Source organism: Acipenser ruthenus, chromosome 19, assembly GCF_902713425.1.
Source record: "Acipenser ruthenus chromosome 19, fAciRut3.2 maternal haplotype, whole genome shotgun sequence".
Taxonomy (NCBI): domain Eukaryota; kingdom Metazoa; phylum Chordata; class Actinopteri; order Acipenseriformes; family Acipenseridae; genus Acipenser; species Acipenser ruthenus.
Window position 1 is genome coordinate 30,207,309 of NC_081207.1, and position 27,495 is coordinate 30,234,803.

The 27,495-nt window shown below is 41.0% G+C and overlaps 1 protein-coding gene across 2 annotated transcripts; it reads right to left on the bottom strand.

Moving 5' to 3' along the window:
- Positions 1 to 1,110: 1,110 nt before the first annotated feature.
- cbfb (core-binding factor subunit beta) lies at positions 1,111 to 26,489 on the bottom strand. Of its 2 annotated transcripts, XM_034040140.3 has the most exons (7): positions 25,899 to 26,489; positions 25,190 to 25,276; positions 23,025 to 23,141; positions 9,027 to 9,143; positions 8,100 to 8,195; positions 6,756 to 6,805; positions 1,111 to 1,536 (listed from the first exon to the last, which is right to left on the bottom strand). In XM_034040140.3, exons 1-7 carry the CDS (start codon positions 25,974 to 25,976, stop codon positions 1,458 to 1,460), a joined length of 624 nt encoding a protein of 207 aa, XP_033896031.1. In that variant the 5' UTR covers positions 25,977 to 26,489; the 3' UTR covers positions 1,111 to 1,457. The 2 variants fall into 2 exon arrangements, with proteins under 2 accessions (XP_033896031.1, XP_033896032.1); XM_034040141.3 differs by lacking the exon at positions 6,756 to 6,805 and having other exon boundaries at positions 25,899 to 26,484.
- Between the last annotated feature and the right edge of the window lie 1,006 nt (positions 26,490 to 27,495).

Below are 27,495 nucleotides of genomic sequence, written 5' to 3' on the forward strand. Positions count from 1 at the left end.
AGTAATACAAACAGATGCAACTTCTTGTTTAATGCAGAAATAATTATAATAAAAAAACTCGACACGCCTCCAATTGCATCAATAATTTAAACAATTACTTTAAAAGAAACAAGAAATAGGTAGTCTTGTGCCAACCAGTAGACAGTAAAGCTGGTCTTAACGCTAGCATTAAAAGATGCTATTAGTACAGCACTGGCATACCAGAGCATGCTCAAGGGGATATTCAATACAATTTGGACAACCGTTTCATTACTTTTTGGCTTCGCATGTCACTGCCATAAACCAAATTTATAACTGTTGGCAAGCCAATGACGAACCTCAAATGTGCCACAATTACAGTATTTAATCTCTACAGTATTTGTTATTACAGATGCATTATTACGATTACAGGTGGAGTTACAAGTGCAGAAGCAGATTACAGATGGTTTGATTTATTTCACAACCCAAGGTAATTCATGAACTCGTATGTAATGTAGCTACAGAAAGAGAATTACCCCTGGGGTGAACGTACCAAAGCGTGCACACTGTCTGGGACTGTGGGAGCGGGAAGCAGGGTTATCTGATCAGTGAACTTGGAGCAGGATTGGGATGAAAGCTGACTTCTACATAACCCGAGAGAGGTATAAAGAGTGTACATGAAAAGAAATCTCACTAAAACAATGGACTCTTATCGCTGTTTCTAATAGAATAAAAAACACCCATAACTATATGAATTTAGAATTAGTAACTTTATAAATTCAATGAGAAATGTTTTGACAAAGTCTTTTTCAATTTTGTCAAAATGCTACACTATTGTTTTAATGCAGTAAACAGTAGAAGGCTGAATAAAAATCCCCTTTTAAACATCCATGATTACCTAATGCTCCCTGAAGCTTCATATTAAAACATTGTGTGAAGTGTTGAGCACGCCCTGTCACACACAATGACTTTTTTTGGCTTTATGCTGCTGGGGATTAAAAACAGGTCTTTTGTATGTGTTTTTACAAATGAGAAGACTGAGAAACAACCCTGAACAGCCGAAGCACACAAATAACCTGCAAAAGCAATGGCTCCCCAGGATTTAGAGAAACAAACAAATCATGACAGTAATTCAGGACGGCATTTGACCTGTATATATAAAAAGAAAAAAAAAAAAAAGGAAAAGTCCTGACCTGGAAACTTTTTTTTTTTCTTATTTAAAAATGGTGCCAATTAAAAAAAAAAAAAAAACACACACCACACACACAATTAAAAATAAGCTTGCATAGGAAACAAAACTCACACGCAGAGGTGCTACTAGCTACATGCATACGATCGGCAACGTGGGTACTGTAACATAAACATAGTGCAAAACCCTGGCAGGAGGAGAGAAACACCCCCGCCACAGGCCAGGAGAAGGGCTAGCCGAACCCCTCCAGCCCTCTCTCAACTTTGGTCCCCTGTAAACATCTACGCACACAGCCCCACAGCCCCACCACTCAGCAGCGATCAGCGAAGTTTGAGGTCGTCTCCGCTTCCCATGTTGGATCCCGGGCTTGGATCCTGCTGTCGCCTTGCCTGTGAACACAGAAAATACAGGACTGCTTAGATTTATAACAGAGAGAAACATCAAGGCATCTTCAACACAGAAAATACAGGACTGCTTAGATTTATAACAGAGAGAAACATCAAGGCATCTTCAACACAGAAAATACAGGACTGCTTAGATTTATAACAGAGAATAAAATCAAGGCATCTTCAACACAGAAAATACAGGACTGCTTAGATTTATAACAGAGAATAAAATCAAGGCATCTTCAACACAGAAAATACAGGACTGCTTAGATTTATAACAGAGAGAAACATCAAGGCATCTTCAACACAGAAAATACAGGACTGCTTAGATTTATAACAGAGAAACATCAAGGCACCTTTTGCTGAAGGAAAGAAAAGTACTTAAAAAAAGGTACTCAATACAGTACAATAGAATAATACAAAAAAAATCTCTTTAGAATATAATATTGTGTTAAAGTCAAGGACAAGTGATAGAAACCTGTGGGTTATTGCAGGTATGTAACAATGTATGTGAGGCATAGGTTTGTGGTTCACTTTACCAAGTTAGCAAAGTAGCAAATATATACAGTATATGGTGCTGTACAACACAAACTGATGTCAGCTTCCAGAGTCCATGATCTGACACAAATTTCAGATGGCTATATCATCTATCTGACAGATAGAGATCGATAGATAGACAGGGGGTTTGAAAATTGCTTCATCAAAAATAACAATTGGCAGGCCATTTTAGCAGTCTCATAACTCCAGTTTCTCTTCGGTATAGAGTTACCATCCCTGTATGTTTATATAATAAATCTGAATGACACACATGGCATTGCATTCTGGCAGATCGCAGCCACTGGACTCTCATTAAACTGCTGATTCTGCTGAAGTCCCAGAACAGTCTAATAGCAACAGTGCAAAACCAGTGCTAGCCACTAGAGGGCACTGTTGGATCATGGAAATGGAACCCACAGTGAACGTCACTGTACCATTTGTGTGACAATATTGTACAGGAGCTGGACCTCGAATTAACGCCTCACTCAGATATCAGCTTTTTAATAAACGCCGCTCTCAATAAAGAAACGTAAAGGTATTTTTTTCTACCCCTGCTCAAAAAATAAAGACAGAAACGCTCAACTCTGCCAATGTACATGACACCCCCGAAGAGACTGCAACCTCAATCCAGCATGTAATACAAACTAAAGTGCACACACCTGAGTAAGCAAATGTTATTTTACAGTCCCGACAGACAACCCAAGATGAACTACTTACAGCACAGCAGTCCTTCACGTCCCTTTTTTTCCCCAGCAGAGTTCAGTGCCAACACAGCAGGGGATAAAACAAGGGCTGTCTGTTTACCTCTTCGTCACCTTGGATGGTGAAAACTTAAACTCAGAGGCACTCAGAGCTTTGCCAGTCACTCTAAGTGCTATCCGAAAGCTGGCTGAAGATATCTTCTTGTAGGAGGTTTAGTTGTTTTGTTTTTTATTCAATTGGAATTTCTCAGTTCTGTACAATTACATTAAAAAACGTGCTTACAATCTATGAGAAGATTTCGTTTTGTTTTCTCTTAGAGAGAAATTAAAAACAAGCAGGTAAATTAAAGTGAGTACGATATATTTTAGTTTTTAACAGAAATCAAACCGATTTTCAGAGGGAATATATTTTTTCGTTAAGAAAAACAACAGCATCACACTCAACTACCGTTCTCTCTCCTCTTCTTGTCCCACCCCACAGCAACCAATACACACTCCCAATAGGCTTTTGTTAACTGTCAGTAAAATGTACTGTATTCAAGCCCCAAAAACACACAAGAGTATAGTGCTGCAGACTGGAGCCTCTCATGGCGCCGTTTCTAAAATGCCTTAAATCATTTAATAAAATATTGCAACGTTTGTAAAGCATAGTATTATTAATAAAGGCTGCCCTCGTATAATCGCCGCAGTCATTTTGATCAATTTGATAAATAAATAAACGCCAACTCGAGCAGAATTAAAGCTCCCCTAGGTGTAGCCCAGATGTGTCCAATCCCAGTCCTGGAGGGCCATTCCACTCCAGGTTTAAAAGGTAAAATCAGATAATGAACTTCCTCACGGTAGTTCAATTAAACAATTTAGAACAGGGTTGGAACAAAGACCAGGACTGGAAAAAACAACTTTGGCCATCCCTGGCATAGCCTTAGGAACTGGCTCATAAACTGAATACATCACAGGACCCCTCCACACAAACCGCCTTGCAGGGACCCCCAATGGTAGAGCTAAGGGCTGGGCAGCTGCCAGTACACCCACAGTCCATTGCCTGTCAATGGCAGCTCACTGGACAGCAGGGTGCATCACATCAGCGACCACCATGGGGATATCTCCTCCTCTGCTGCTCGCACCCTCACCCACTCCATGTGGAATACCTGCCCCAGGAGCCAATACCTGCTGCCGGTCAACGACAGCTCATTGAGCAGCAGGGGATAAATCTCCTTCCACTCTCTCTAGAACATCGTCAGGGGGTCATTAATCAGGTCCATTCTGTGCTACTAACCGATGCTTTCAAATCGATTTTCTTATCCTCTTATTTAGCTTTGCTAACACTATTACTGCTTTTCCCACTTTCAGTGTCCAGAGGTACTTTGGCTCTACTACTGTTTTGTTCTTTTTATTTTCTTCATTAATTCTGCACGATACGCAGGTATTTCAAATACGTCGCCAAGATAACGGGCTGCCTCCCGGTACTCTTGCTGTGGATCACACAGAAGGATCACATCAAGACCCTTGAATGCATTTAGTGGCCTACCCACCTCTAATCAAAATGGGCAACGCAGAGTTGTGTCTCAGTCTCACCTGGGTGCTGGATGTGCAGGTGAGACTGAGACACAGCTCAGTGTTGCCCACTTATTTATTTGTTTTCCGGGAATGTGCCTGGGCTGTGTAGGATCCGGGGAGTGTGGAAACCATTCTTCAAAACTACTTACAGCTTCTAATGACTTCTTCCAATGCACAGTCCTAGAGAGGGGTTTCCTAACAGTACAGGAGGGGCGTAGAGGGTCTGGGGTGAGGCTATCTCACCTGATCATGCTGCAGTGTTTAAAGGATGACCCTGTGTGCCAGCTCAACCAAGAGCCTGTAACTCGATGGTGCAGCTCGCACACCTGACACGCAGGAGATCTGAGTGACGCAATTCCAGCATCCCGGGCAGGTCAGGTCTGACAGATGGGTAACGTAATCAAAAAGATCAAACCTAATTATATATTAATACCAGGCACACTGTGAGCAGTGGTGCTCCTTGGTGTTAGCTTTACACAGCAGGTCATCTTCTAGAAGTCATTTTTCTGTTTGCGGATTCATCAAGTCGGTCATCTTTATATTTTGGTTCTTCATCGCAGAAAGGAATTTTATTGTTTATTTTTTTGTACTATTTTACCTTTTAAAAATTGCTTTTTTGTACATCAACATAATGAGTCTAAATAACCAGAGGACGTAATAATTAAAAATAAACACACACTATTGTAATATAATGTAATGTGATAGCAGACCCCAATATCGATGTGATACGGTCATTTGAAATTTCTTTGCATCAGATAGTTTGGTTTGAATCAGATAGTTTGTAGTAACATCACATTGATTCAACGTTTCAGCGAGGTAGCCTCAAAAACAAACCATTAAAAAAAAAAAAAACAACCTGGAAGATTTATAGCATGGTTAACCAGACAAAAATGCAAACACGGCAGAGAAAGCCATCACAGACAATCAAACAACACCTACACTAACTACCACTGCAAAGACCCAGCAAATTCTGGCCATTTTATACAGTGTTGTCAGTGGATGAGCTGAATCCCTCTTGTGAGCTGCTCAACAGCATATCACGTTTCCTTGAGTGAGTGTGTGTGGATTTGAGAAGCGGGCTGTGGCCAGCACTATAATATTAGATTAGAGTTTAACCCTTCCAGCCCTGGAGGGACCTCAGGGTCCCATCTTATCTTAGCGCCGTTTAGAAGTACAGACTGGATTTTAAAGTCCCATTTTCTAAAATATGTACAAAACACTGTCCTGTACTCATGCATACTCAATAAAGGAGTTCCTTTTTTAATTGCATCATTTAATTTCGATTTCTTCAGCTCGACAAATTCATGACTAAAAGGGTTAAAAGGATACCAATTTGGTTGCACAGAAAATAAACAGCTCCCAGTCTGGGTCTAACCCATTTAGACACAGGGTCTAGTAAAACATCGGGGCGCAATCCTAACTCGGTACTAAAGTGCTTTTGAAAATGTTCAAAAGAAGCTGGAATAGAGTTTGTTTGTTCTTTTTAAAACAATACAACCGACTGTTAAAATAAAAGCATTTGTAGTTTGGGAGAAATATCGGGTGCAATCAAGTTAAAAAGAAGAAAATGATACATCGTGAGACAGAGCGAGAGAGAGAGAGCTATTTTATGAAATTCATGTGTTGCCAAGCTGTTGATAAAATTTCCCAGCTACCACTGCAGGCGCCTCCCCGAGGGGGGGGGGTGGTCCTTTGAAATCCTTTGTCGCTGGGAATCTGGTCTCCATTTAAAGTCAATTCAAATATGGACAGCTCTTTTAAACTTATTCAAAACGCACTCAGGGCACTGCTGACGATCAGCTTTAGAAACCACAAGGGCTCTCGGGAAGGGCTGGCTGATCTGCTCCAGCTGTGTGGAGAGGATGAAATGTGCAGTGTATTGATCTGCAAGGAGGGGGCCCTGCTGGGCTTCCATTACAACTGACGGACGCAAATCTGTGGGAATTCCAATACAATTCCATAGGATTGACATCGGAATAGCTGTTTTCTAGTTAATACACATTTATATTGGGTTTTTTTTTTTAAACTGCCTCAGATTTGTCATGAATTCAAGCGGAACGCCATAGCATTAGTAACAGCTATTGCAGTGGAATTTAAAGGAATTGACTCCATCATTTTTAAGTGTTTGCAAATTATCTATTATTTATTTGGAACGTGTGTGCTGTAAATTACTTTGCACCGTCATGGACGTTTTTCTTTTTGTTTTTAACTCAAATAATGACTAAAAAACACATTCCTACCGTCTAGGTTTGGCACAGTAATACAGAGCAGGGCATATCTGCAGTCTGAAAACCACAGTGTGAATTCTCAGCAGGGTGCTGAATATTCTCAAGGTCAGTGTCCTGAGCATTACAAATCTGATTAGGCTGGAGGCTGAGCCGAGCTCCAGCTACGCAAGTAAAATATTTAAAAAATCAGGAGACCAACCCTGATCCTTGAGAGCCATCAACAGTCCAGGTTTTTGATCCAACCAGGTCCTAAAAAGACAGAATTTTATTTTTAAAAACGGGTACTGTAGCCCGGGTGTGCACAGAATAACGAATTGCCACAGACTAAAGATCTACAGTCTTGGTGTCCGGGCAGCGGCTACCGTTCACGTGCACTGGAAAGCATAGCAGGGTGTAAAATGCAGATTTATGACCTGGTTGGAATTTAAAAATATATATATAGTTGACGGCTTCCATTTATTTGTAACCCACAACACTCTTGTGTAAATGCAAGTTATTTCAGACTGCTGTTCTATGACTTTCAGGCTTTGTTCATGCTTAAATGTGAATTGAGAAAGAAGAACAGAATATACACAAAGACACACACACAAACAGACAAACAGTTTGACTGAAGTGGATTGAAAAAGGTACAAAACACTCCCATTCACTTAACACTTCCAGCAGCAGGAAGGGCACTTAGTCTCTCAAATAAAGTCTTTCATATAAAATTAAAACTTATAAGAAAAGTTAAATAGACAAACGCTACGGCTAGTGCCTTCACAAACGCTACGGCTAGTGCCTTCACAAACGCTACGGCTAGTGCCTTCACAAACGCTACGGCTAGTGCCTTCACAAACGCTACGGCTATCTTCACAAACGCTACGGCTAGTGCCTTCACAAACGCTACGGCTAGTGCCTTCACAAACGCTACGGCTAGTGCCTTCACAAACGCTACGGCTATCTTCACAAACGCTACGGCTATCTTCAAACGCTACGGCTATCTTCACAAACGCTACGGCTATCTTCAAACGCTATGGCTATCTTCACAAACGCTACGGCTATCTTCACAAACGCTACGGCTATCTTCAAACGCTACGGCTATCTTCAAACGCTACGGCTATCTTCACAAACGCTACGGCTATCTTCACAAACGCTACGGCTATCTTCAAACGCTACGGCTATCTTCAAACGCTACGGCTATCTTCACAAACGCTACGGCTATCTTCACAAACGCTATGGCTATCTTCAAACGCTACGGCTATCTTCAAACGCTATGGCTATCTTCACAAACGCTACGGCTATCTTCACAAACGCTACGGCTATCTTCAAACGCTATGGCTATCTTCACAAACGCTATGGCTATCTTCACAAACGCTATGGCTAGTATCTTTGCAAACGCTATGGATAGTGGCATGATGTACTGCAACGCTGACAAAGCCACTAACCAAAAGGTTTGCCTGCTTGAGTCCTCTAAGTTCTATCTTACGGCTGAATTCTCTCAGATAAAAGTGGAAGACATTCTCAGCATGCCGTGTGTGTTTCTCATTGTAGAGCCCGTCCTTACCTCCATGTCCTCCCGATGAGACCTGTCTCTGTCATCAAAGTCTCGAGTCCTTCTCCTCTGCTCCTCGAAGGCCTGCTGCACTACAGTATCCTCTTGCTGTTCAGACACAAGGGGCAGAGCACGTTGCTTTTTAGAGAAAACATCAGTTCTGCGTGAAGGACTCAAACATCTGAAATCTTTAACATATTTCCATTACTTAAAAAAAAGAAGATACCTTTACTTGTTTTTACAAAATGCTTCCTTAAGCAGCTAATTAAGTTGAGAAGAAATAAGGGGTGGAGAGGGGCTCCTTACATTTACTGTTGGTAATCCTTCATTCTCAAGGAAAATATATATTAGCTTTTCATTTATTTATTTTACAGGGGGGAGGGTTACACATGAGTTCTCAATTATATGGAAAGACACATCAAACTACATTACGAATGCATTACACCACATTAAAAGATGTATTTTTGTATTCCAGTGGTTCACTATAACCGAGACACAATGCAGCCACTGTTACTGCTTGCATAGCCTTTATAATGATGCACACATTAAAAAGGGTATTTTAAAGTCCTAAAAGCAAATGGGTGTATTTTACTCTACGCTTGCCAACACAGATGTTAAACAGATTGTGATCTTCAAAGCAGAATGTCCTAACCAAGTTTTATCAGAAAGTTTAAAACTGAGACATCCATCCCACCTTTATATTCCCTCTCTCAGGAACTAAAAGAAGAGAGTCGAGACTGTCATACATAGAGAAAGTTCACTCTCAACGTCATTAAATCTACATAATAAAACAGACTGATATTAACATATTGAATTTTGTTTTAATAGAACCCGCTGTGGTATAAACGTTTCAAATGCTTTGTTCGATGATATCTCAGTGAGATTGTAAGTGTAGTTGTTGCTGGTAGGTTCCGACTTCCCTGTGTAGCACCACCTTACCTGTGCTCTTTCTTCATCAAACTCCAGGACGCCCATACCATCCAGTCTCTGCAGGTCAATCCAGCCCTTCCAGAACACACAGACCCCGTTCAGGATCATGGGGGCCTTGAGGTGAACCTGCAACACCAAACATGCCGTCCGTGAACCAGACAGCGATCATGAAGCCACGTATAAAAAAACTAAACAAAATAAAACAAACTTCGAGCAGTTTAGAGTTCTATCCTCATGTACAAATCAGTAAAAAAGTTCCTTTCTTCAGCTCAGACAAAAAAATAATTCAGCACTGAAAGGGTTAAAGGAGAAACATTTGAACCCTTTGCTGCCCAGTGTCCAATATACTCGACTTTGAGAAAATATGCATTCAATAGGGATGGGAACATACCCAGGACAGTAAAGGGTTAAAGAGGACCCCACCCAGCTCCAACAACTGAAGCGAAGGACAGACAGCCCCATTTATTACACTTCTTTCACTTAACCCGGTAAAGTTTAAATCTGAATAGCGACACTAATTAGTACAAAAGACAAACTTCTTAAACACTGAAGTGGATAATTGGGAACAGAAGGAGCCTATAAACACTAGAAATATTCATGGAAAGAAACTGATTGGCCTCTACTTGAAAGATATACATTACAGCACAGAATTATAATTACAGAGCAGACGGCATCTACATCACTCGTTTCCACACAGAAAGCAAGCGTTTTCCAAGTTCAAAGTGCGAATCAAATGCAAGCTCTTCATGAGGTCTGCTTTTATTTCATGTTTACTATTGACTTTATATACAAGAAGTAAAAATGTGTCAAACATGAAACGTGGATTCCTGTGCAGTAACCCCACTCAGAGTAAGAGACCGGAGGGCACAGATATGGAAGCAAAACAAATACACAACTGAAGTCTGGATACAGACTTTGGGGTTATTCCAGGAGAAGGGGCATGCTTTCCTCAAGGTAAAATAAGAGCAGTAACACAGTCCTCTTCGGAGCACATTTTACTGCCACACCACACACTACTGTACTGCATATATTGTACTGAAAACGACAAGATGGCTCTCATAAAAAAGTTTCCCCACAGTAAAAGCATCTAGCAAAAGCATGGCAAACTATATAATATGTAAACTATGTAATGTTCACAGAGGTACGGATAGAGGAAAGCATATTAAACCTGGCAAATTATGCATAGTATAACCATGGAAATATGGACTTGCATTTGATTCTCAATTGGGCTCATTGACTCCAACTTCTCATCCACTCCAACTTTAAATAAAGCATTTCAGTGCAGTTCAGTACTAATTTACATAATCCACCAATTCACACAGCACAGCACGCACACACGCAGGGGGCGGCGCACACACACAACAATAAAATAACAGCATTTCAACAGTAAAAATGAACAGACCTACCTACAGAAACGATAACCCCATTCCCCCGCAAGTTCAACACAGAACACACAGTCCTCGGTCTCGTTTGATCTGACTCTAAATTATTTTAGCTGATCCTATTAAAGGGATGACCTTGTTCATACAGCCTCAACCTTCCCTGTGTATCTAGCCTGCAATCTAAAATACTTTCCAGATCTGAGCTGAAAATATGCAAAACATTTATAGAAACCAAATTAAAACAGAAGCAACATGTGCTGTGAGTAAGGCTACGATTTTAGCACGGTCATTTTTAGTACATTTCACAGGCGAGGTGCGGCAAAAAATGTAGGTTTAGCTACATCAACATACACAAGAGCTTCTAAATAGTACACCAAAACCAATAATATAAAAACTATTGCTTTGGACTACAGACCAGTTTAAACTTTAGAGTACAAAACTCTTCAGACTCTGACATCATTTCTGGTCGGAGTCGAGGGCCTCCGACCCTGTGGGAAAAATCGGAATTACATCATCTACAATCTTGTGACGTGTGTCTTTTTTGGAAAGGCGTAAATCCTCAACAGATCGTCATACAATTCCCCTGTCATTCTAAAATACCTCAATTATCTCTCACTGTCACATACCCGCATCTCTCTGAAAAACGTTTGACAATTCTCCCCTTTGTCTTGTTTGAGAGGATGGATGTAGCAACAACATTGCTTTTGATTTTTTTTAATCCTCTGGTATAGGAGGTACAAACTCAGCACATCTACTTAAATGTATCCAATTACGCAAATGCAGTCTGTAGTTCAAGTATGAACAACAGCTGCGACCACTTTGCGCAGTCAGAAGGGCTGCGACACGCTGCATCCCGTACAGCAAATAGTGAAGCTGCACAGCTTTTCTGTCTGCGCCCGACGTTTCGCATTCATCTACAACAGAAGTACGGTATGAACCAGGATTGAATAGTTTTCCACGATTCTGAAACAAACAGCATGTTTATTTGGTAAAGAAAGCCTCTAAGTCGGTAAACTTCTGTTCTCTGATGCCTTTGTTCTTCTGTCTGTACAGTAAACAGCTCACTCACAATTTTGTGCATTTTACCAATTTACATGCTTGCTTCTATCTCATTCGCTGACCTACATAGCTGCACGTAACTACTGCGTGCATACACAACCAAACAATTTACAGATACTCGCAGATTTGTATTTTCAGTGCATGACATCCTGCATTTTTTAAAGGAAATAAAGGAAGCCCCTAATCAAAAGTTTTTTTTACACCCATTTCCAAGATTTCAATGACTTTTTTTCAAATTCACAATTTCCATGACCTCCGTGACAAAATCATACCCTTAGCTGTGAGTTATAGAGTCACAGGCAGTACCAAAGCGCTTCATTCAGGACAGCACCGTCTGGAACAGGCAATGACCCTCACTGATCAACCCGGTTCTTCGTGTTTTATTAGAAGTACACTGCAGTGGGATCTTTCAGATTTTAGCTTATTTTTAAAAGCTATTAAAAGAATATTCTCTCTGTGTTAAGATTGGCCTAGCTCCTGTTTAGAATCACCACGATTCCAGACAACCAGATGTTTATTTAAAAGAAAAAAACAAAAAAAAAAAACACACTTGTTAGTGTTTCAATCTTCTCCTCAGGGCAAGGTGCCATTCATAACAAGCCCCCTTCCCACAACGCCCCTCTGGTAGACAAACATCCCTGCTAGAACAGGCCCCGGTACCAATTTGACACGGGCCCCATGCCAAAGTGTGTGGGATCTGGAGACGAATTCGGAGGGGACAGCAAAACAGAGAAGAGGCGAGATAGGGTTTCAGCTGCTGGAAAAGTGCCTTGGATTGAGGCCTATTCTTCTCTCCCTGGCAGAAATGGGAGGAATAAGTTGTGCTTGCTCAGCGAGACTTGTGGAGAACCATATTTTAGAGGATTTTAGAGAAGAGATTGCTGTGCTGTAGCGGTGGATATAGCAAGAGACACTGGGACTATTCAACAAAGTCTTCGATTTCTCCTTCCTCCCCACCCACCATCTCCCAAGTACTACTTTGCGATTACAGACCGACTTGCAGAGACACTGAAAGCGGTATCTGTTTATCGAGAGAAAGCCTGGCATTCATGTCTCACAGCGCAGGGAAGGCCCTACTCAAGACAGGCTCTACTGGAGCTAGTCTACACCTCCTGGACAGCTGCCAAGACCTCCAGGATGTCAGCTGGGCAGCCAAGGTATCCGATTATAGAATACTAGCAGCACAGCCCCCCCCCCCCCCCCCTCCATGCCTCCACCAGCAATTACACTCACTGCTCCCTCTCTCCCTCTGAAGACTGTGACTAGAAGAGTCCGTTTTCTAATCGCCTCCATTCAGGATCTGAACTAGACTGTTCAGAGCAAAACCTTTAACCATCATCTCTTCAGACCGTGCTGATCCAGCTGGCAGGAGACAGGGAAGGAAGTCACAGCTCATTTCATCCTGCCTCTCTCAGCGAGCGTCAGTGAGGATATAATAATAATATAAAAATAAATGTGGAAAAAGCTGGCAATACTAAAAAGTGAAATGGAATCAGCAGCTGCCTCTGCTTCACTGTGTAAAAGGGGCTGACATAAAAGTTTTAAACGCAACCCAGTGTTTTTACGTTTAACAGTACTTCACGAGTACAAGCTTTGTTTTTTGTGATTTATAATAGGTTAAAGGTAACACACCAGAGGAAAAAACTGCAGTTTACTGTTGCACCATATAATGATTTAAAATGCACAAACAGCAAGTAAGAGACTAAACATTACATCTGAGAACAGGTGAAACATGCGCAAAACAAAAGTAAGCTTTCATATCGATAAATATATAAACATCATTTCGTAGTGTGGGCAGATGAAACCACCCAGCTTTGGTTCGAACTGCACAAGATGACATCTCATTATTATTATTATTATTATTATTATTATTATTATTATTATTATTATTATTATTATTATTATTATTATTATTATTATTATTATTTTATTGCCTGTTCCATAATAATAATAATAATAACCCTAACCTAACACACAACACATTAACTTAAAGTAGCTGTCCAGGATGTTTATGGGCCAGGCTAGCAAAGCTTTGGTGCAAAGAATAAAGTAATGCAGATTCTACAAGTTCAGTGATCTCCGGCCATCGTTGTGCCTGGAGCTGTTCTGCTTATTTTTTTTCGTCTTTTGCATCTCGTGCATAGAAAGCTGTGGTTGTGAAAGTGATTCCATTTTATATAGCAAGTCATTTCAATGTGGTTATTTTCACAAGACATTCGTGCTCAGCCAACATGTGTGCAACACAACGTGCTGGCAGCAGCTTTAACGAGATTGAAACTGAACCCAACATCTGCCACTGAGGCGATTTCACACAAGCTGCGGACAGGATGGGCTCAGGCTTTTAAAGAGAAAAACGAAACCGAAAAACTACAAAAATAAAATAAAAAAAGAGCTGAAACCCCACGTGACTCAGTCCCCCTTGATCTCTGCTACGTGTCTGTCAGTCATATGCTTTTGATTTAGAATTTTAAAAAAAATCAGACAGTTTGTAGCATGACAGAGAAACTGTGTCAGTTTCACTTCAATAGGTAAAGTAATAGGGAAGAAGTGAAACCGACACAATGGGTACAACTCTGGATATAAAAAAAGTTTCACTCGGCTCTTTGTTCTTTTGGCACTTGCGGTACAGAGATCACTTGAATTATATCAGAATGCAGGGATGGGAATAAGACTCCCAGTGCATAGCAGTTTGATATATTGCTGGTTTTACTGGTTGTCTAATAATAATGACACATCTGAGCGTGATACACTGTGGCTAATCAATCTCGTTGTAAAACAATAGTCTTATTTCCATCGCTGAGTTGTAACTGCACTGTCGCAGTGCTACAAACCAAGGTCTAGAGCAAGGGTGGGTAACCCTGGTCCTGAGGGCTGGAGTCCCTCCTAAATTAATTAATTGGACCAATTAAGCTTCTACTAAGCACTTAATTGGTTCAATTAAGTAAGTCATTTAGGGTAGTTGGAATAAAAACCAGGAGGGACACCGACCCCCCCAGGACCAGGATTGCCCACCCCTGGTCTATAGCATCACACTGGCTACAGAGCTAGCCAGTTACTATAGCACTGGCTAACACTTGTCAACCCCAGTCTCGTATTGCTTTATAGATAAGTGTTCTTCAGTTTGTAAGCAGCCGATCAGAAGAAAGATCCCTGTACATTTCACTGGATTCCCAGCTCCTTTATCATTTTGGAGAACATACATTACATTCGTTTTGTAGACACGGTGGTGGCACACTTCCTTGTTGCAGTTTTAAGAAATGCAGTAAAAGAGCTAAAGCAGCAGCTTTGCATTACACAAGGGTCTGCACAGTACATCACAGTACCTGGGTGTAAACAGCCACTGCAATAACACGATCCCCGCAGTACGCGACAGGAATGCAGGCAAGACTCAACTCGGCTGGAACTGAATTTGCTAGATTCTATTGTAATACCACCCTGCTTTATTTATTGATCCAGAGCTTGTCAAAGAAACTGCACCAAAAGATGGGTTTTCAAGAGGAATGCGTTTCGATTACCCTTAAAAAATTCAAATAAAATGAAACATACAACTGGATCCTGTTACTACTGTACTCAAAATAAAAAGAAATACATTCTTTCCGAGGGACTCCCACCGCACAGCTCCTGTTGAAAGAGTGTGCCGTGTGAGCCTCCCTGCTAAATCACCAAGCTCCTAATAACCTGGGGCAGTCTGCTAAATCCAATTCACTTCCATTAAATGAATAGATAAATAATTAAGAAAATAACCTATTTCTCCTTTAAATCACTTAGACTTGCCAATTTCTACTAAAGTTTGGCAGTGCTTTGTGAAACTGCTCCCAGAATTCTGGCCCTGGATAAATTCAGCTCATTCAACTCAAGAAGCTGTGAAACTGCAGTAGAGTGCCCTAAAGATAAATCAACAGGCCACATCATTTAATTGTAATGAAACATTAATATACAAAGAAAGCAGATCCCCTAACTAACCCTGCTAAGGGTTAGACAGGTCTATATATTTCTACATGTTCAATGACATTTAAACCATGTTCCCTCATAAAACATACTTGGTTCCAAAAATATCAAACATAAATATTTGTATTATCATGCAGTCCCAATTACGGATTTGCACACTGGTGTATTTGACATTCCTTTAACTGGACTAGGTGTCTTTTTTCATTGCGCTCATGTATTTATTTATTTGATTTACTTTTTTTATTACACCAGGCATCAGACAGGAGCCCCATTTAAAACGCTCACAGCTTTGGTCTTCCTGTGCTAGATGAGTCAGAGCAGCACAAACATTAGCTGCTGGCTTGCTTGCTTTACTTCCGCAAGCCCCACAAGTCTGTACTGTGGTATTCACACTGGAAAATACTGCAGGACAAGGTGATTATTCCAGCCCAGCTGTTCCCAGTGAGGCTCCACGGTTGCACAGCACAGCATGCGGGTTCAGAGTGGCACGCCGGGCACAGAATTGGCCGTGCTGGTACAATTTCCTGCATCCGCGTAACAGAAGAGACAGCTTTCAACTCAAGCAGGAAGGAAAGTCTACTACAGAGACCGTTAAACCACAGGCCTCCTTCTCTGCAGTGACAGCAGCCTCGCTCCCCTCCCTCCCTCCCACAAGCCCCGAGTTCACAGAACACACATCTCTTCTGTTGCAACCGTGATCTTCAACTTGAACTGTTATTGGTACTGATTATATATCGGTATGATACAATCGCAACACTGGATCCTGACAGTGGACATGCTATAAAGCAACCCTGCAGCTCTTTGGCAAGGTTGTTCACATCCTCCGAGGCTCTCTCTGCATGAGAGTTTGGCAAAAGCAAAGTGTAACTGGACCATTTCATTTCCTCTGCGTGTAACCCCTTGTAAAGGGATCTGCTGCATCAGCCTCCCACGCGCTCGTGAATCAGCAGACTGTGACACCAGACACCGCAATCCCCACGGCGACAGACACAGGACCCCCACACGAGCAGTCTCCCTGGAGGAAGGTTGCATTACTCAACATGTTCCTAAAGCAATGCTGTGCTCCACCACATTCCAGCACCACCGGATCAGCACTGACTCATCTGCCCTGACTGAGCACTGTGACTATGCCCATTCTTCCACACACACACAGACAAGCTCCTGTCTGCCTGCTACAATGACTCCAGCTATCCCTGACCATGCCTCCCCCACCTGACCCTGAATCAGCAGCCGTGCACAATGCAATCCACACGCTGGTCAGCAGAACGCCTGCATGAGAGGGTGGGGGTGGTGGAGGGGAGCGTTGGGGAAACCAGCCGGCAACAGGCAACAGAAAGTAGCAGAATCAAAGTAAAGCTTTAATTCCCACCAACAGTATAAATGCACTTCTCCTACATGTTACTGAATATGTAGAGCAGAAAAAAATACTTTTGAAAAAGTATATTTTTAAATGCACATACTCCGCTTTTTCAAAATTATTCTTTACAATCAAAATAGACTTCTATCTATCTATCTATCTATCTATATAAAAAAGACCCCTTCGATAGCCATTCATACTCGGCATGTATATTGTACAGACTACAGAGATGCTAGAAATGACACAGTACCACTGTATTCATGATTAGGGTTGAATTAAAAGCGTTATGTAATCTTAAAGCATTCTAGAAGCTTTGTGATATCCAGTCTCTATAATAACTAAGGCTTTTGCTTTTAGCTTCTGCAAATCTCAAACTATAGGCTCTCTCAGATATTTTTCTGTGTTAAAGCCAAACCTACAGTAGAGAAATACAGACAGACATACAGTCCGGGAATCAGGATTTAAAAGGAAATACAGACATGAAATCCTCCTGTTCCAAGAATGTTAAAACAGTGCCGATTGTATAATCCAGCACACCAGGGAGGGGTTTCCAAGCTTTTCACTGCAAAACTAAAAACATACTTTCAAGTAACAAAACAACTCAACAGGCAGCTTCCACAGGTCCACTAATTATCATGAGACTGCCCTACCTGAGACAACACTATGTAGTCAAACACATGAGTAAATATACTGTAGACTAGACTAGACTACTGCCAGCCTGAACCAGCCTAATGGCGGCTGCAGGGGAACTCTTCTTAATTACGGGAAGCGTTTGCAACACTAAAGCTTTGTCTGGTGTCTAGTTATTTTTTCAGGAAAAGGGTCAGGTTGCAGGTACAAGATACCTATTACGCGAGCCGAGTTATTTTGTTGCAACTTTAAAATACTATAGTTGTGTTCGTTTATTGAGCACAGTGAATGTATCGTTGATTGATTTAAAAAAGAGAGATACCCCTGTGGGTGATGACAGGAGATCTACCAATTTATTCAATCAGGCGGAATGGACAGTAAGAATTTATTTTTTTATTTATTTATTTTTTTTTACTTTTAACAAGATCAGCAGCCACCTTTGGCTTATTATCTTTCTTTCCTGGTAATTACAGCACAGGTGAGCGCAAACAGACTTGTTTAATCAAAGGGCGGCTTTCAGGCTCTCAATCCTGGCTGCTATTGTCCACCCTGCTGCAGAGCACCTGGCGTGACACAAAGGAAATGAAGCGTCTCGTGTGCGGAGCACAGCCCTGTAATCAACCATAAACACATCACTCGCTTCGTTTGCCTTCATAGTCATCCTGACGATAAAGGTGGCTGGCGGTAACTGAGAACAACATGAAATGAACATTCGAGGTAGACATTACAATGCTAAGACACTTCTGCTTCTACACTGAAAAGCCTCAGTAACACGATACTGATCTTGTCACAAAACTATATGATCAGCACAAAGCCTGACAGAGTCAGCAACTTTTTTTTTTTTGTTATTTTTTTGGTTAGTACAAAATTGATTGCACAATTTCTGTCTGCACACGGCCAAAGCCCCCACTCCAAATACGCTCAATGAATATTTGAAAATAGTAAACTAGAAATCAATTCCGATGCAGTTTGTAGTTTTATAGCCCTGAGGCGGACTGCACTGGTTTAACACAAACTGGTTCTCAGCTGAGAGTTTAACAGCGATTCTGTGCTATTGAGAGGAGACACTGGATATGTCATGCAAATGGAACATTTACGTTGCAGAATAAAAGCCTTAGCATGAATGAAGTCACAGCTCTTCAAAAACAGATTTGATTTTTTTTTAACCCTTTCAGTCCTCAATTATTTTTGTTGAGCTGAAGAATGCTAAATTAAGATATACAACTCAAAAAGGCACTTTAATTTAATTGCTATGGGTGACATTCTTAACATCCAGTGAATCGCCTTCATGTGTATATTGAATTGATTAAATACAGTACAATGGCTATTTGTAAACTGGTCTGCACAAAACACACACAGGCGAATATTTACATACTGTGTATGTAAATGGGTGCTGTATTTGAATGGGTCATGTTACTTTAGCAGGTATATACTGTATAATAATTTACTTTACACACAGATGTCATTCTCCCCTATGGGGAATACTGAAACTGCTGCCTTGAACAATAATACTAGCAAATGAGTCTCAATCCAAGAAAGAGTGTAATAGGAGCTGCATTTTCTGCTTCACAATCAATCTGACTGTGGGCTCCACGTCATCCTGGATATTGATCTGGCTGTTCGGGGGTTTAGCATTAAGAAATTTCATTCTCTCAGCTCCGTCCCAAAAAAAGAACACAAAAATCTATAAAAAAAAAAAAAAGAAAAATCGATATTAACACTGTCATCCGGATCGTAATCTAGAAGATGAGCAAACCTGTCCACTCAGCAGAGACAGCCCTGTGGGGAGAAGAACAGTTCCCATTTCAAACACTCATGTATTTTATAACAGAGTTGCATTGCTGATGAAAAAGGGAGCTGTAAATACACTCCACTATATCCCTGTAACACCCGAGATCATGGATCAGTGATACAGTCCTTAAACCGCTATCGTTTATTCTGTTAAGCACTATGTGATTATCCTTGATGCTATATTATTAGAAATAATACCAGTGTATGGCAACACAAATGTTTTGCTACAACACGTAATGTAATGTAAAAGCTATACATTTTATTAGAGCGCACACACACACACGTGGGTCCCGCTTTTCTTTAGGGATCCGTTATAAGCTGTTATCTACAATCTATAAACATGTCAAACCTACTACAATTACAAGAGGCAATGCCGGGTACAAATCATGTTATAGTCATGTATGTGAGATACATACATCATCTCACAAATCTCTGAACTACACGTATGTTACCAACATACTGCGTGTCTCCATTTGCAGAGTACTTATATTATACAGTATAATGGTACTGACATCAAGAATGGCAAGAGATCTAGTTTGACAGCTGTAATACTTAAACACTGTCAACTCCATTTGTGAAAGGACTCCCAGGGGAGAAATGGCACTTTACAAGTGCAACGAATTCAGCTCAGTGTACGATTCACCTGTCTTTGTCCTGAAATTACTAAAAACCGTCTAGAGAGTACTCCCACAGGCCTGCTGTGTTATATACCAGTGATTCAATAGAGGCATGGGACCGAGGCAATAGTAAAGTGTTCTTCCATATACCGGCCGATTTAAAAACTGATTTTACCATCTCCTGACACATCTAGGAATCTGACTGGCTTCAGAAGGCATGCTTACATTTTGCTTGCACATATAAAATACAACTCACTTCATGGCACCCCTATACATTGTGAAAAATAGATTATTCTCAACACAGTGCGACTCATTGACATTCCCATGGTTCCTGGCCAGGGATGGACTCCTATTGCACAGCAGTTTCATTACGAGCTTGATTAGGCACAGAGTATAGATAACAAGGTGTGTCTTATCAAACTGAAACCAGAAACGGATCAAAACGCTATGCAATGGCGGTCTTATTTCCATCCCTGCTTGGCTGGTACGCCGTTTAAAAAGGAGGGGGTGAGGAAAGTGGGTATCATTTAGATGCAGATGGATTTCAACACCTTCAACTTTCGTGAATTATATTTTAAAAATTGGAAATATATTCCTGTCGGTCACGATTTTTTATTAAGATTTTTAGAAATTTTAAAAACAGTTTGTGTGAACTCTATGGAGTTGAAGTTGCCTGGCCATAACTTTGAAAAAAAACATATATTCATTATGAAATACATACATAGATAAGAAACTTAACATGGTACAATTATACACGGAGTGACTGAAGGGGATACACAGTAAACCGGTTTCATAAAGAAAATGTCAGCAAGATCTCTGCAAGCAAGCACAAGATAAACACATGAAGAAGCATGATCAGAACGTACAGACTGCGCCACGTTGTGTAGAGTGGAGTTATTGTTCCTAAATCACGCCAGCACTCCTCTGCAGATCAGTAATTGAATGAATCTCTCATATACTTAGGAATGACCCTGACCGATTGCTTTGTTCAAGGTGCAATAATGACAACCACAGCCACTACTCACTACAAAGCTGTCTGCACCGGGCAGCTTCTGAATCCATCATCACTATCATCTATTCTTAAAGGGAGGGTGGAAAGTCACGCCTGTAACTGAGGCCAGTGCAGCAGCCAATTTCCTGTCTTGGACGCCGGAGTCCACTTTTATCTGGCTCAGAGATCTGATTCCAACGGGGATGAAACAGCATCCGAGACTGGATCAGAGCTAGCCCTGAACGGGAGGCACCGAGACTGGATCAGAGCTAGCCCTGAACGGGAGGCACCGAGACTGGATCAGAGCTAGCCCTGAACGGGAGGCACCGAGACTGGATCAGAGCTAGCCCTGAACGGGAGGCACCGAGACTGGATCAGAGCTAGCCCTGAACGGGAGGCACCGAGACTGGATCAGAGCTAGCCCTGAACGGGAGGCACCGAGACTGGATCAGAGCTAGCCCTGAACGGGAGGCACCGAGACTGGATCAGAGCTAGCCCTGAACGGGAGGCACCGAGACTGGATCAGAGCTAGTCCTGCATGGGAGGCATGGATAGGGTTAACACAGCTTCTCCAGGAAACCCTACCACTAACGCAGCTGACTTGCATTAGCCCTTTGTGACACTGACCCTATACTTAACTTATACTATAGGGGCACATTTGGGGGGCATTTCTCCACTCCTTTCAGATAATACTACTGTAGACAAAAGCTCCCAAGTTGTTATGTTCTAAATATAATAGATGGGAGAGAGGAGAGTTGGACATGTTTTCTACAGTTTTTGCAGAGCACACCACATCTCAAGTGAGCATGTTACAAACCAATTTCAACTACTAAACACCAAAGAAGATTAGATATTTTTGCTTTACTAAAGTCCGTACGCACAGAGGATTCATTATGAGCACAGCTCCGCCAAAACCATTGTTTTGCAAAAGCTGCATCTAATATTACATAAAAGTGTGATAAATGTTCAGGTGCCACACTGAACAGAAAACATTGTTCTTATACACATACAATTACAATGCCAAAGGTTCATTACAAATACGATAAGTATTCAAATCTTTTAAATTTGTCGGCTTGAGAATTCCCCATGAGCATTACCATATGATCTCCTTTAAATGCACCGGTTAATCCGTGGACTGCGTTATACTCTGACATTTTACAGTAGTAATCTTCTAAATAATTAATAGGCTGAGATAATTGGTTCGCTTCAGGGCAAAGGTCCATTGATTCGTTCTTCAATCCTCCTCCTCCTCCTCCGACTCTGAGCATTTTAACAAGCCGCACTCTGGAAACCCTGGCCAAGTTCTGCTGCTTTCCTGCAGTCAACTACAATCTCGATCAGAAGAAATAAAAGAAAGAAACTCCCAAGACGCCCTGCTCGTCTGCTGAAGCACCGGATACGTTCATAAACAGAACATTGCACTGGCTGCTGCAGAAGACCTTTATCAGCTACGGGAAGCCTGAACATCACATACAGTTTTATCCAGGGGTGTGCAGACACTCAGAATTGCCTTTATCGGCAGGTATTGAGTTAATCCATTCATTGATGCCTTGATTTCAAAAAAAGCTATCATTCCCTCACGTTTACAATTGAGTACCAATCAGAAGTTTGTTTATGGCCTCGGTACAACAGTACGACAGTAATAATGACAGAGCCCCAGACGAGAGAAAATATTCTTCCAATCGGCTGTTAAAACACTCAAGTGCCTAAGTGCACTGCCATTGATTGGTACTCAACTGTTTTGAAATCAGCAATGAAAGAGTTCCCTAAACTGTCAACATGCATACACTTGGGGGATTGATATAACACATACAAAAAAGAGTGTTGATTTAAAAAAAATAAAATGTAATTTGTTAAGCATTATTTTTAAAAGATTACTCGTAAATGCATCGCCCAAGATAACCACACAAAACATAAGAGATAAGAGTCATTTATTTCAAATAGTCATTAGCACATTTTGTGGTGGTGGTGGGGGGGGTGGCTAAAAAAAACAATTGCATTTCTAAAATGAATTAAAAAAAAAATCTTTTGAAAACTTCTGAAACGTCTCTGTTGTTTAATTCTTGTTTGGTAACTTTATTGTGCTTGTTTTTTTGTTTTTTTCTGAAAACACTGCGGTAAATGACAATTCTGGGAGTACAGAAATTTCAGAATCTAGCCCAGTGGATATTGGGTAACATTGTATTATAAAAAATAAAATAAAAAATAAATTAAAAAAATCATTTTTTTTACCTTGCTGGTCTCCCGCTCGAAATCCACGTATTCTCTGGTTGGCGTTTGCCTCTGTTCCCCGTGCAAGTTTGCAGGAAAAAACTGCAAAGACAGATTGGTTCCTGTCGCCACAAAAGCCTTTTAGAAAAATCAATACAAACAGGATCAGGATCTGGGCTTCACATAAATTATGCAGTCAGTAGTCATTCATTTTTTACATCAGTGTGCAAGCCCTGAGCCAGGCAGCATTAAGCACACCAAAAAATAAATACAAAATACTCAAAGTCATCATTTTCTTTTCAAGTATTAAGTTACAAACATCTGATTCTAGTTTACCAACTATCGCAATTGGCTGCGTGGGACATATGATACTGCATCAAAATCGAGATTTTATTTTAAATGAGTCCTCCTTCTGACATTAATAACAGCAATCTAAAACCCTGGCTGGAACATCTGCAGAAAATGTTAACGTACTTCACAAGTACTCCTCTCTATACACACACAGCCAGGACAGGACTGGACTCTCTGTTCTTACCAGACTGTTTCAGAACAAAGTGTTCTTCTGGGTTAGCTGGGTTTCACATTGCAATGTCAGGGAGGCAGCGATGCACGGGGAATGTTTACTTATTATATGATTAAGATACTGTATTGTGACTGGCTGTGATCTGTTCTGTATGAGTATCTTTCTCACCCTAAGTCTACATAACGGAATACCAGCTAATTAAACAGAGTTTACCTGTCTATTTATTGTTGAGTTAGCCAACACTATATAAAGATACGATAAGCAAGGTGTGTCACTTTGTAGACTGCAATGCAGGCACTTTGTAGGGAAGGTATCTAAAATAATCTCAATTCTATACTTTGTAATTTCTTGGAGCATTTTTTACTGGCATCTACCTGTTATTTTAATTTCCCATTGAACTAAATTGTAATGATAACTTACTCTAATTGCGTTAACTGCAAAAGCTGAGTCTAAATGTAATGTGTCAAATGACAAATACAGCTTGTGTTGTGATTTTTTCAAAGATATGAATTTGTACAAGTTTTGATTGGGCTTTTCTTTCTCTACATGTGTAATGCACAGTAGGCAAATCTGCATCCTGTAAAGATCAGTGTTTTTTTTTTTATACCATACTAGAAAATGCCTTGTCCAATCTTTGTTTCAAGTTTTTCATAAGTAGTAGACATTTGAATAAAAAAAGAGGGAGAGACTGGCTGAAAATGTTTTGCATACTCATCATACTGAAGTATTGTTTCTACACAGCACCTACAGAGTGTGCATTGCATTGCATGAGCTGCGCGGTTCACATTACTGGTCAGTTCGGATCAGAGAGTCTGCTGGGCATCAGATATTCAAGTCTTTCTGTTTTTCAGTGTACAATCTGATCTCTCAAACACACAGCATGGTTTAGGACTGCACTACCCAAGGACATATTGATTTTTAAACAACATTGTCCCTGGACATATTTATTTTTGCTGAGAGCACAATAATGCAGCATGGTTCTGTTATGTCAATGGAGCCGACATATACTTCTATAGAGCATTTTCGTGGTATATTTGTACTGCACTGGAGTGGAAGCCAGTTCAGGTACTGTTCCCCAGTAACGCCTTGAGAAACAAAGATATTCATTTTATTTCACATCAGATATTTAAAGGATATTCCACCATTCTTTGTACCCTTGAAGTGCACAAGAACAGACCTCTATTCAAAAGGTTTCTTCTTAAAATACATTTGAGAGGGACTCAAGTTTCAGCAGGAGGAAACTCACCATTTGGATGACCAGATCTAACCTCTCCATACATTTTAAACGCTGTTTTCTGCACCTCCTTGCAAAAATATGAAAGCTGCATAATTTTGCGTGGGACACATGTGTCCCCTGTACCTTGAAGGGATTAATTAAATCGGGGGTGAACCCGGATTAAAAGGGATTAATTAAATCGGGGGTGAACCCGGATTAAATCCATGTTGGTGTCATACTGTACAATGCACATACAATTAACCCATATCTGTGATGCTTTTGACTAACGGTATCTGTGTCAATATATATTTTCAAAAACCGCACGCTGTTTAATTTGACCACTGTACTGTAAAACACATTCAATATATTCCAAGATCTGTTCCAGCAATACGAAGCTCTAACTATGAGCCCTGTTCACGTCAATAGGATTTAGATGTGAATACTTACGATCTCTGACCGGCCGTCCCGACATGCATTCTGAAATCTAGCTTGCCTCTCTTCGTGCGGGCGATCTCTGAATCCCGTATATTTGATCTGTAAAAGTAATGATAATAATAATAATAATAATAATAATAATGATAATGCAAACATGTATACACCGTACTGTCTTTGGAATATGAATGGACTATTTCGTGACTAGAATAACAACATTTCAGGTTCGTGGGTAATATGGTTGCCATCAACTTCACTTCAGTTTCACGCTCACACTTTCCAACTTTCAGACATATTATTAAACAGCGTTTCACAGATCAGTCAAGACTTTTTGATTAAGTTGTGCTTGAAAACATACCATGACATATATTATAACACACACACACATATAAAATAACGTTTTATTGCCCATCATAGTTTAACCGCCAGGGCATTTCCAACACCTGTACAATTAACTGGTCAAATGTTTAATACACAGTAGTAAAAGTACGGGTTTGGAAACAGCATTAAAATAAACTACAAACAAATGTATGTCAACGAGCTACATTAGAACAGAACAGGAAGTTCACTAAACAAAAAAACAGCGATCGTCAAGCATGCCTTTTGAATGCAAACCCCGAGAACTATCTTGTTTCCCTTCCTTCTCGTAAACACAGCGGTATACCCTGCTTGTGTACCCCCGCATCTCACCCAACTCGATCGAGAAGACAGTACTTTTGCTCACCTCGCACTCTCTGCTCAATTTTCTGAAGAACTCCTCGTTCTCAAATTTGCTTCTTTGATCGGGGACGACCCGTGGCATCTTCCGCAACCTTTCTTCCGTCTTGTTTAAAAGCAAAAGCAACAGCACTCCTAGTCGAGGATCCGGTCTGCCTTTCCCTGGCTCTCCCCTCCGCTTGTGTGCAGGTATTCGCTAGTGTGTGTCAGTGTGACTGAGGATGCGTGAACTGCACGGCAATGATGTATCTGCAGCCCTGCTAGTGACCCGTGTGTATTTGCTAAAGCGAGTCCCAATCCTTCCTTCCCCGCTCCAAACCGTTTAAATACGTCACTCCTCGGTCACCATGTGAGTCTGTTTCCTTCCTTCACTCGTCTTCCCCAGATTTCAGCGTGTGTTCCCGTCTACACAACCAGCGGCTTTTTCTTAACAGTCTCTCGTCGGCAACAAAAAAAGAAGACTCAAACTTACTTCCTGGCTCCTTTAGTCTAACTCCCTATCTTAGACTGCAAGCCCTCCCCCACTACTACCCCATTCACAACTCCCACACTGCGCAGGCGTGGTGGAGAGGGACCAGCGGACAACAATGCGCAAGCGCGCGATGAAAGAGAGCTAATTAGCTCTAGAATCCATTCATAACAACACGTCCTATTCGTACAGACTGTGCGTTTTGTTGCGGCGCGACTTTTAATGCAGTCGTTTGGTCTTATAGTTGCAGCCATTAAAATATCCATGTGCGTATTACATACATACCCCAACACTGAAACAGAGACTCGGCGTGATGAAACTGCTGCATGATATCGGGAAGGAATCAAAACTTTTGAATTGGGTAACTTACCATAGAAATAAATGTGCACTCTGGTTTGCTGCTGTCTCATCATTCCAGCGTTTAAAACATGTCTACATAACCCTGTATTTGATTTCCTAAAGATCATTAAAAAGACATAAGCAATACAACCAGCTGCTAATAACTCTGGGAAGCAACACATGCTGTGCGCATTGGTATCAGGATAATGACGATAGCTGTGCTCCAAACCTAGTAATCAATTTTGACTTGAGGTTCCAGATTGGGTGGGATCTGTTTGGGGGGCTGATAGAAGGCACTGGGTTGGAGACTCGTGAAGTCCTCTCAACCCCCAAGGAGGGCTGTTAAAAAAAAAAAAACTCTTTATAAATCCTCTATTCATCTTATAAGAGACATTGATAATATTAATACTATAGTATTGGCAGCCAATCCATATTGGGCATGCATTGTTATTGCAGTATCGGTTCCTGATTCCTCTAACTTGTGCTCAGTTTATGGTTTTGGGGAGGAAGAATTCCCCCGACACCTTCCTCAAAACCGGGACGATGTTTTTCTAATGTTAATAAATCTGTTAAAAGCCAGCTTTAAACAATGCCAAATGGCGCATGCCCGCTTTACCAGCCCACACACAAGGCTTATAGTAAACGAACATTGCTGTGGGCCCATCTACTGTAGCACTGCTCACTCAAAAGTCAGGCTCTGATGTCTTTTGAATTTGTGTTCGGTAGGCTAGCTACAGTACAGAAACCAGATTTTCTGTTTATTTTTTTTAAATGCACGGCTAATTCTCCATTCTGC

Bases quoted from the DNA above. Each gene is read 5' to 3' on its own strand.
- cbfb (XM_034040140.3), bottom strand. From the start codon at position 25,976: ATGCCACGGGTCGTCCCCGATCAAAGAAGCAAATTTGAGAACGAGGAG. The intron at 23,142-25,189 runs GTAAGTATTCAC...TTTTTCTAAAAG, and splicing joins GGGACGGCCGGTCAGAGATC to GCTTTTGTGGCGACAGGAAC. The intron at 8,196-9,026 runs GTAAGGTGGTGC...GTGTCTGAACAG, and splicing joins TTGATGAAGAAAGAGCACAG to CAAGAGGATACTGTAGTGCA.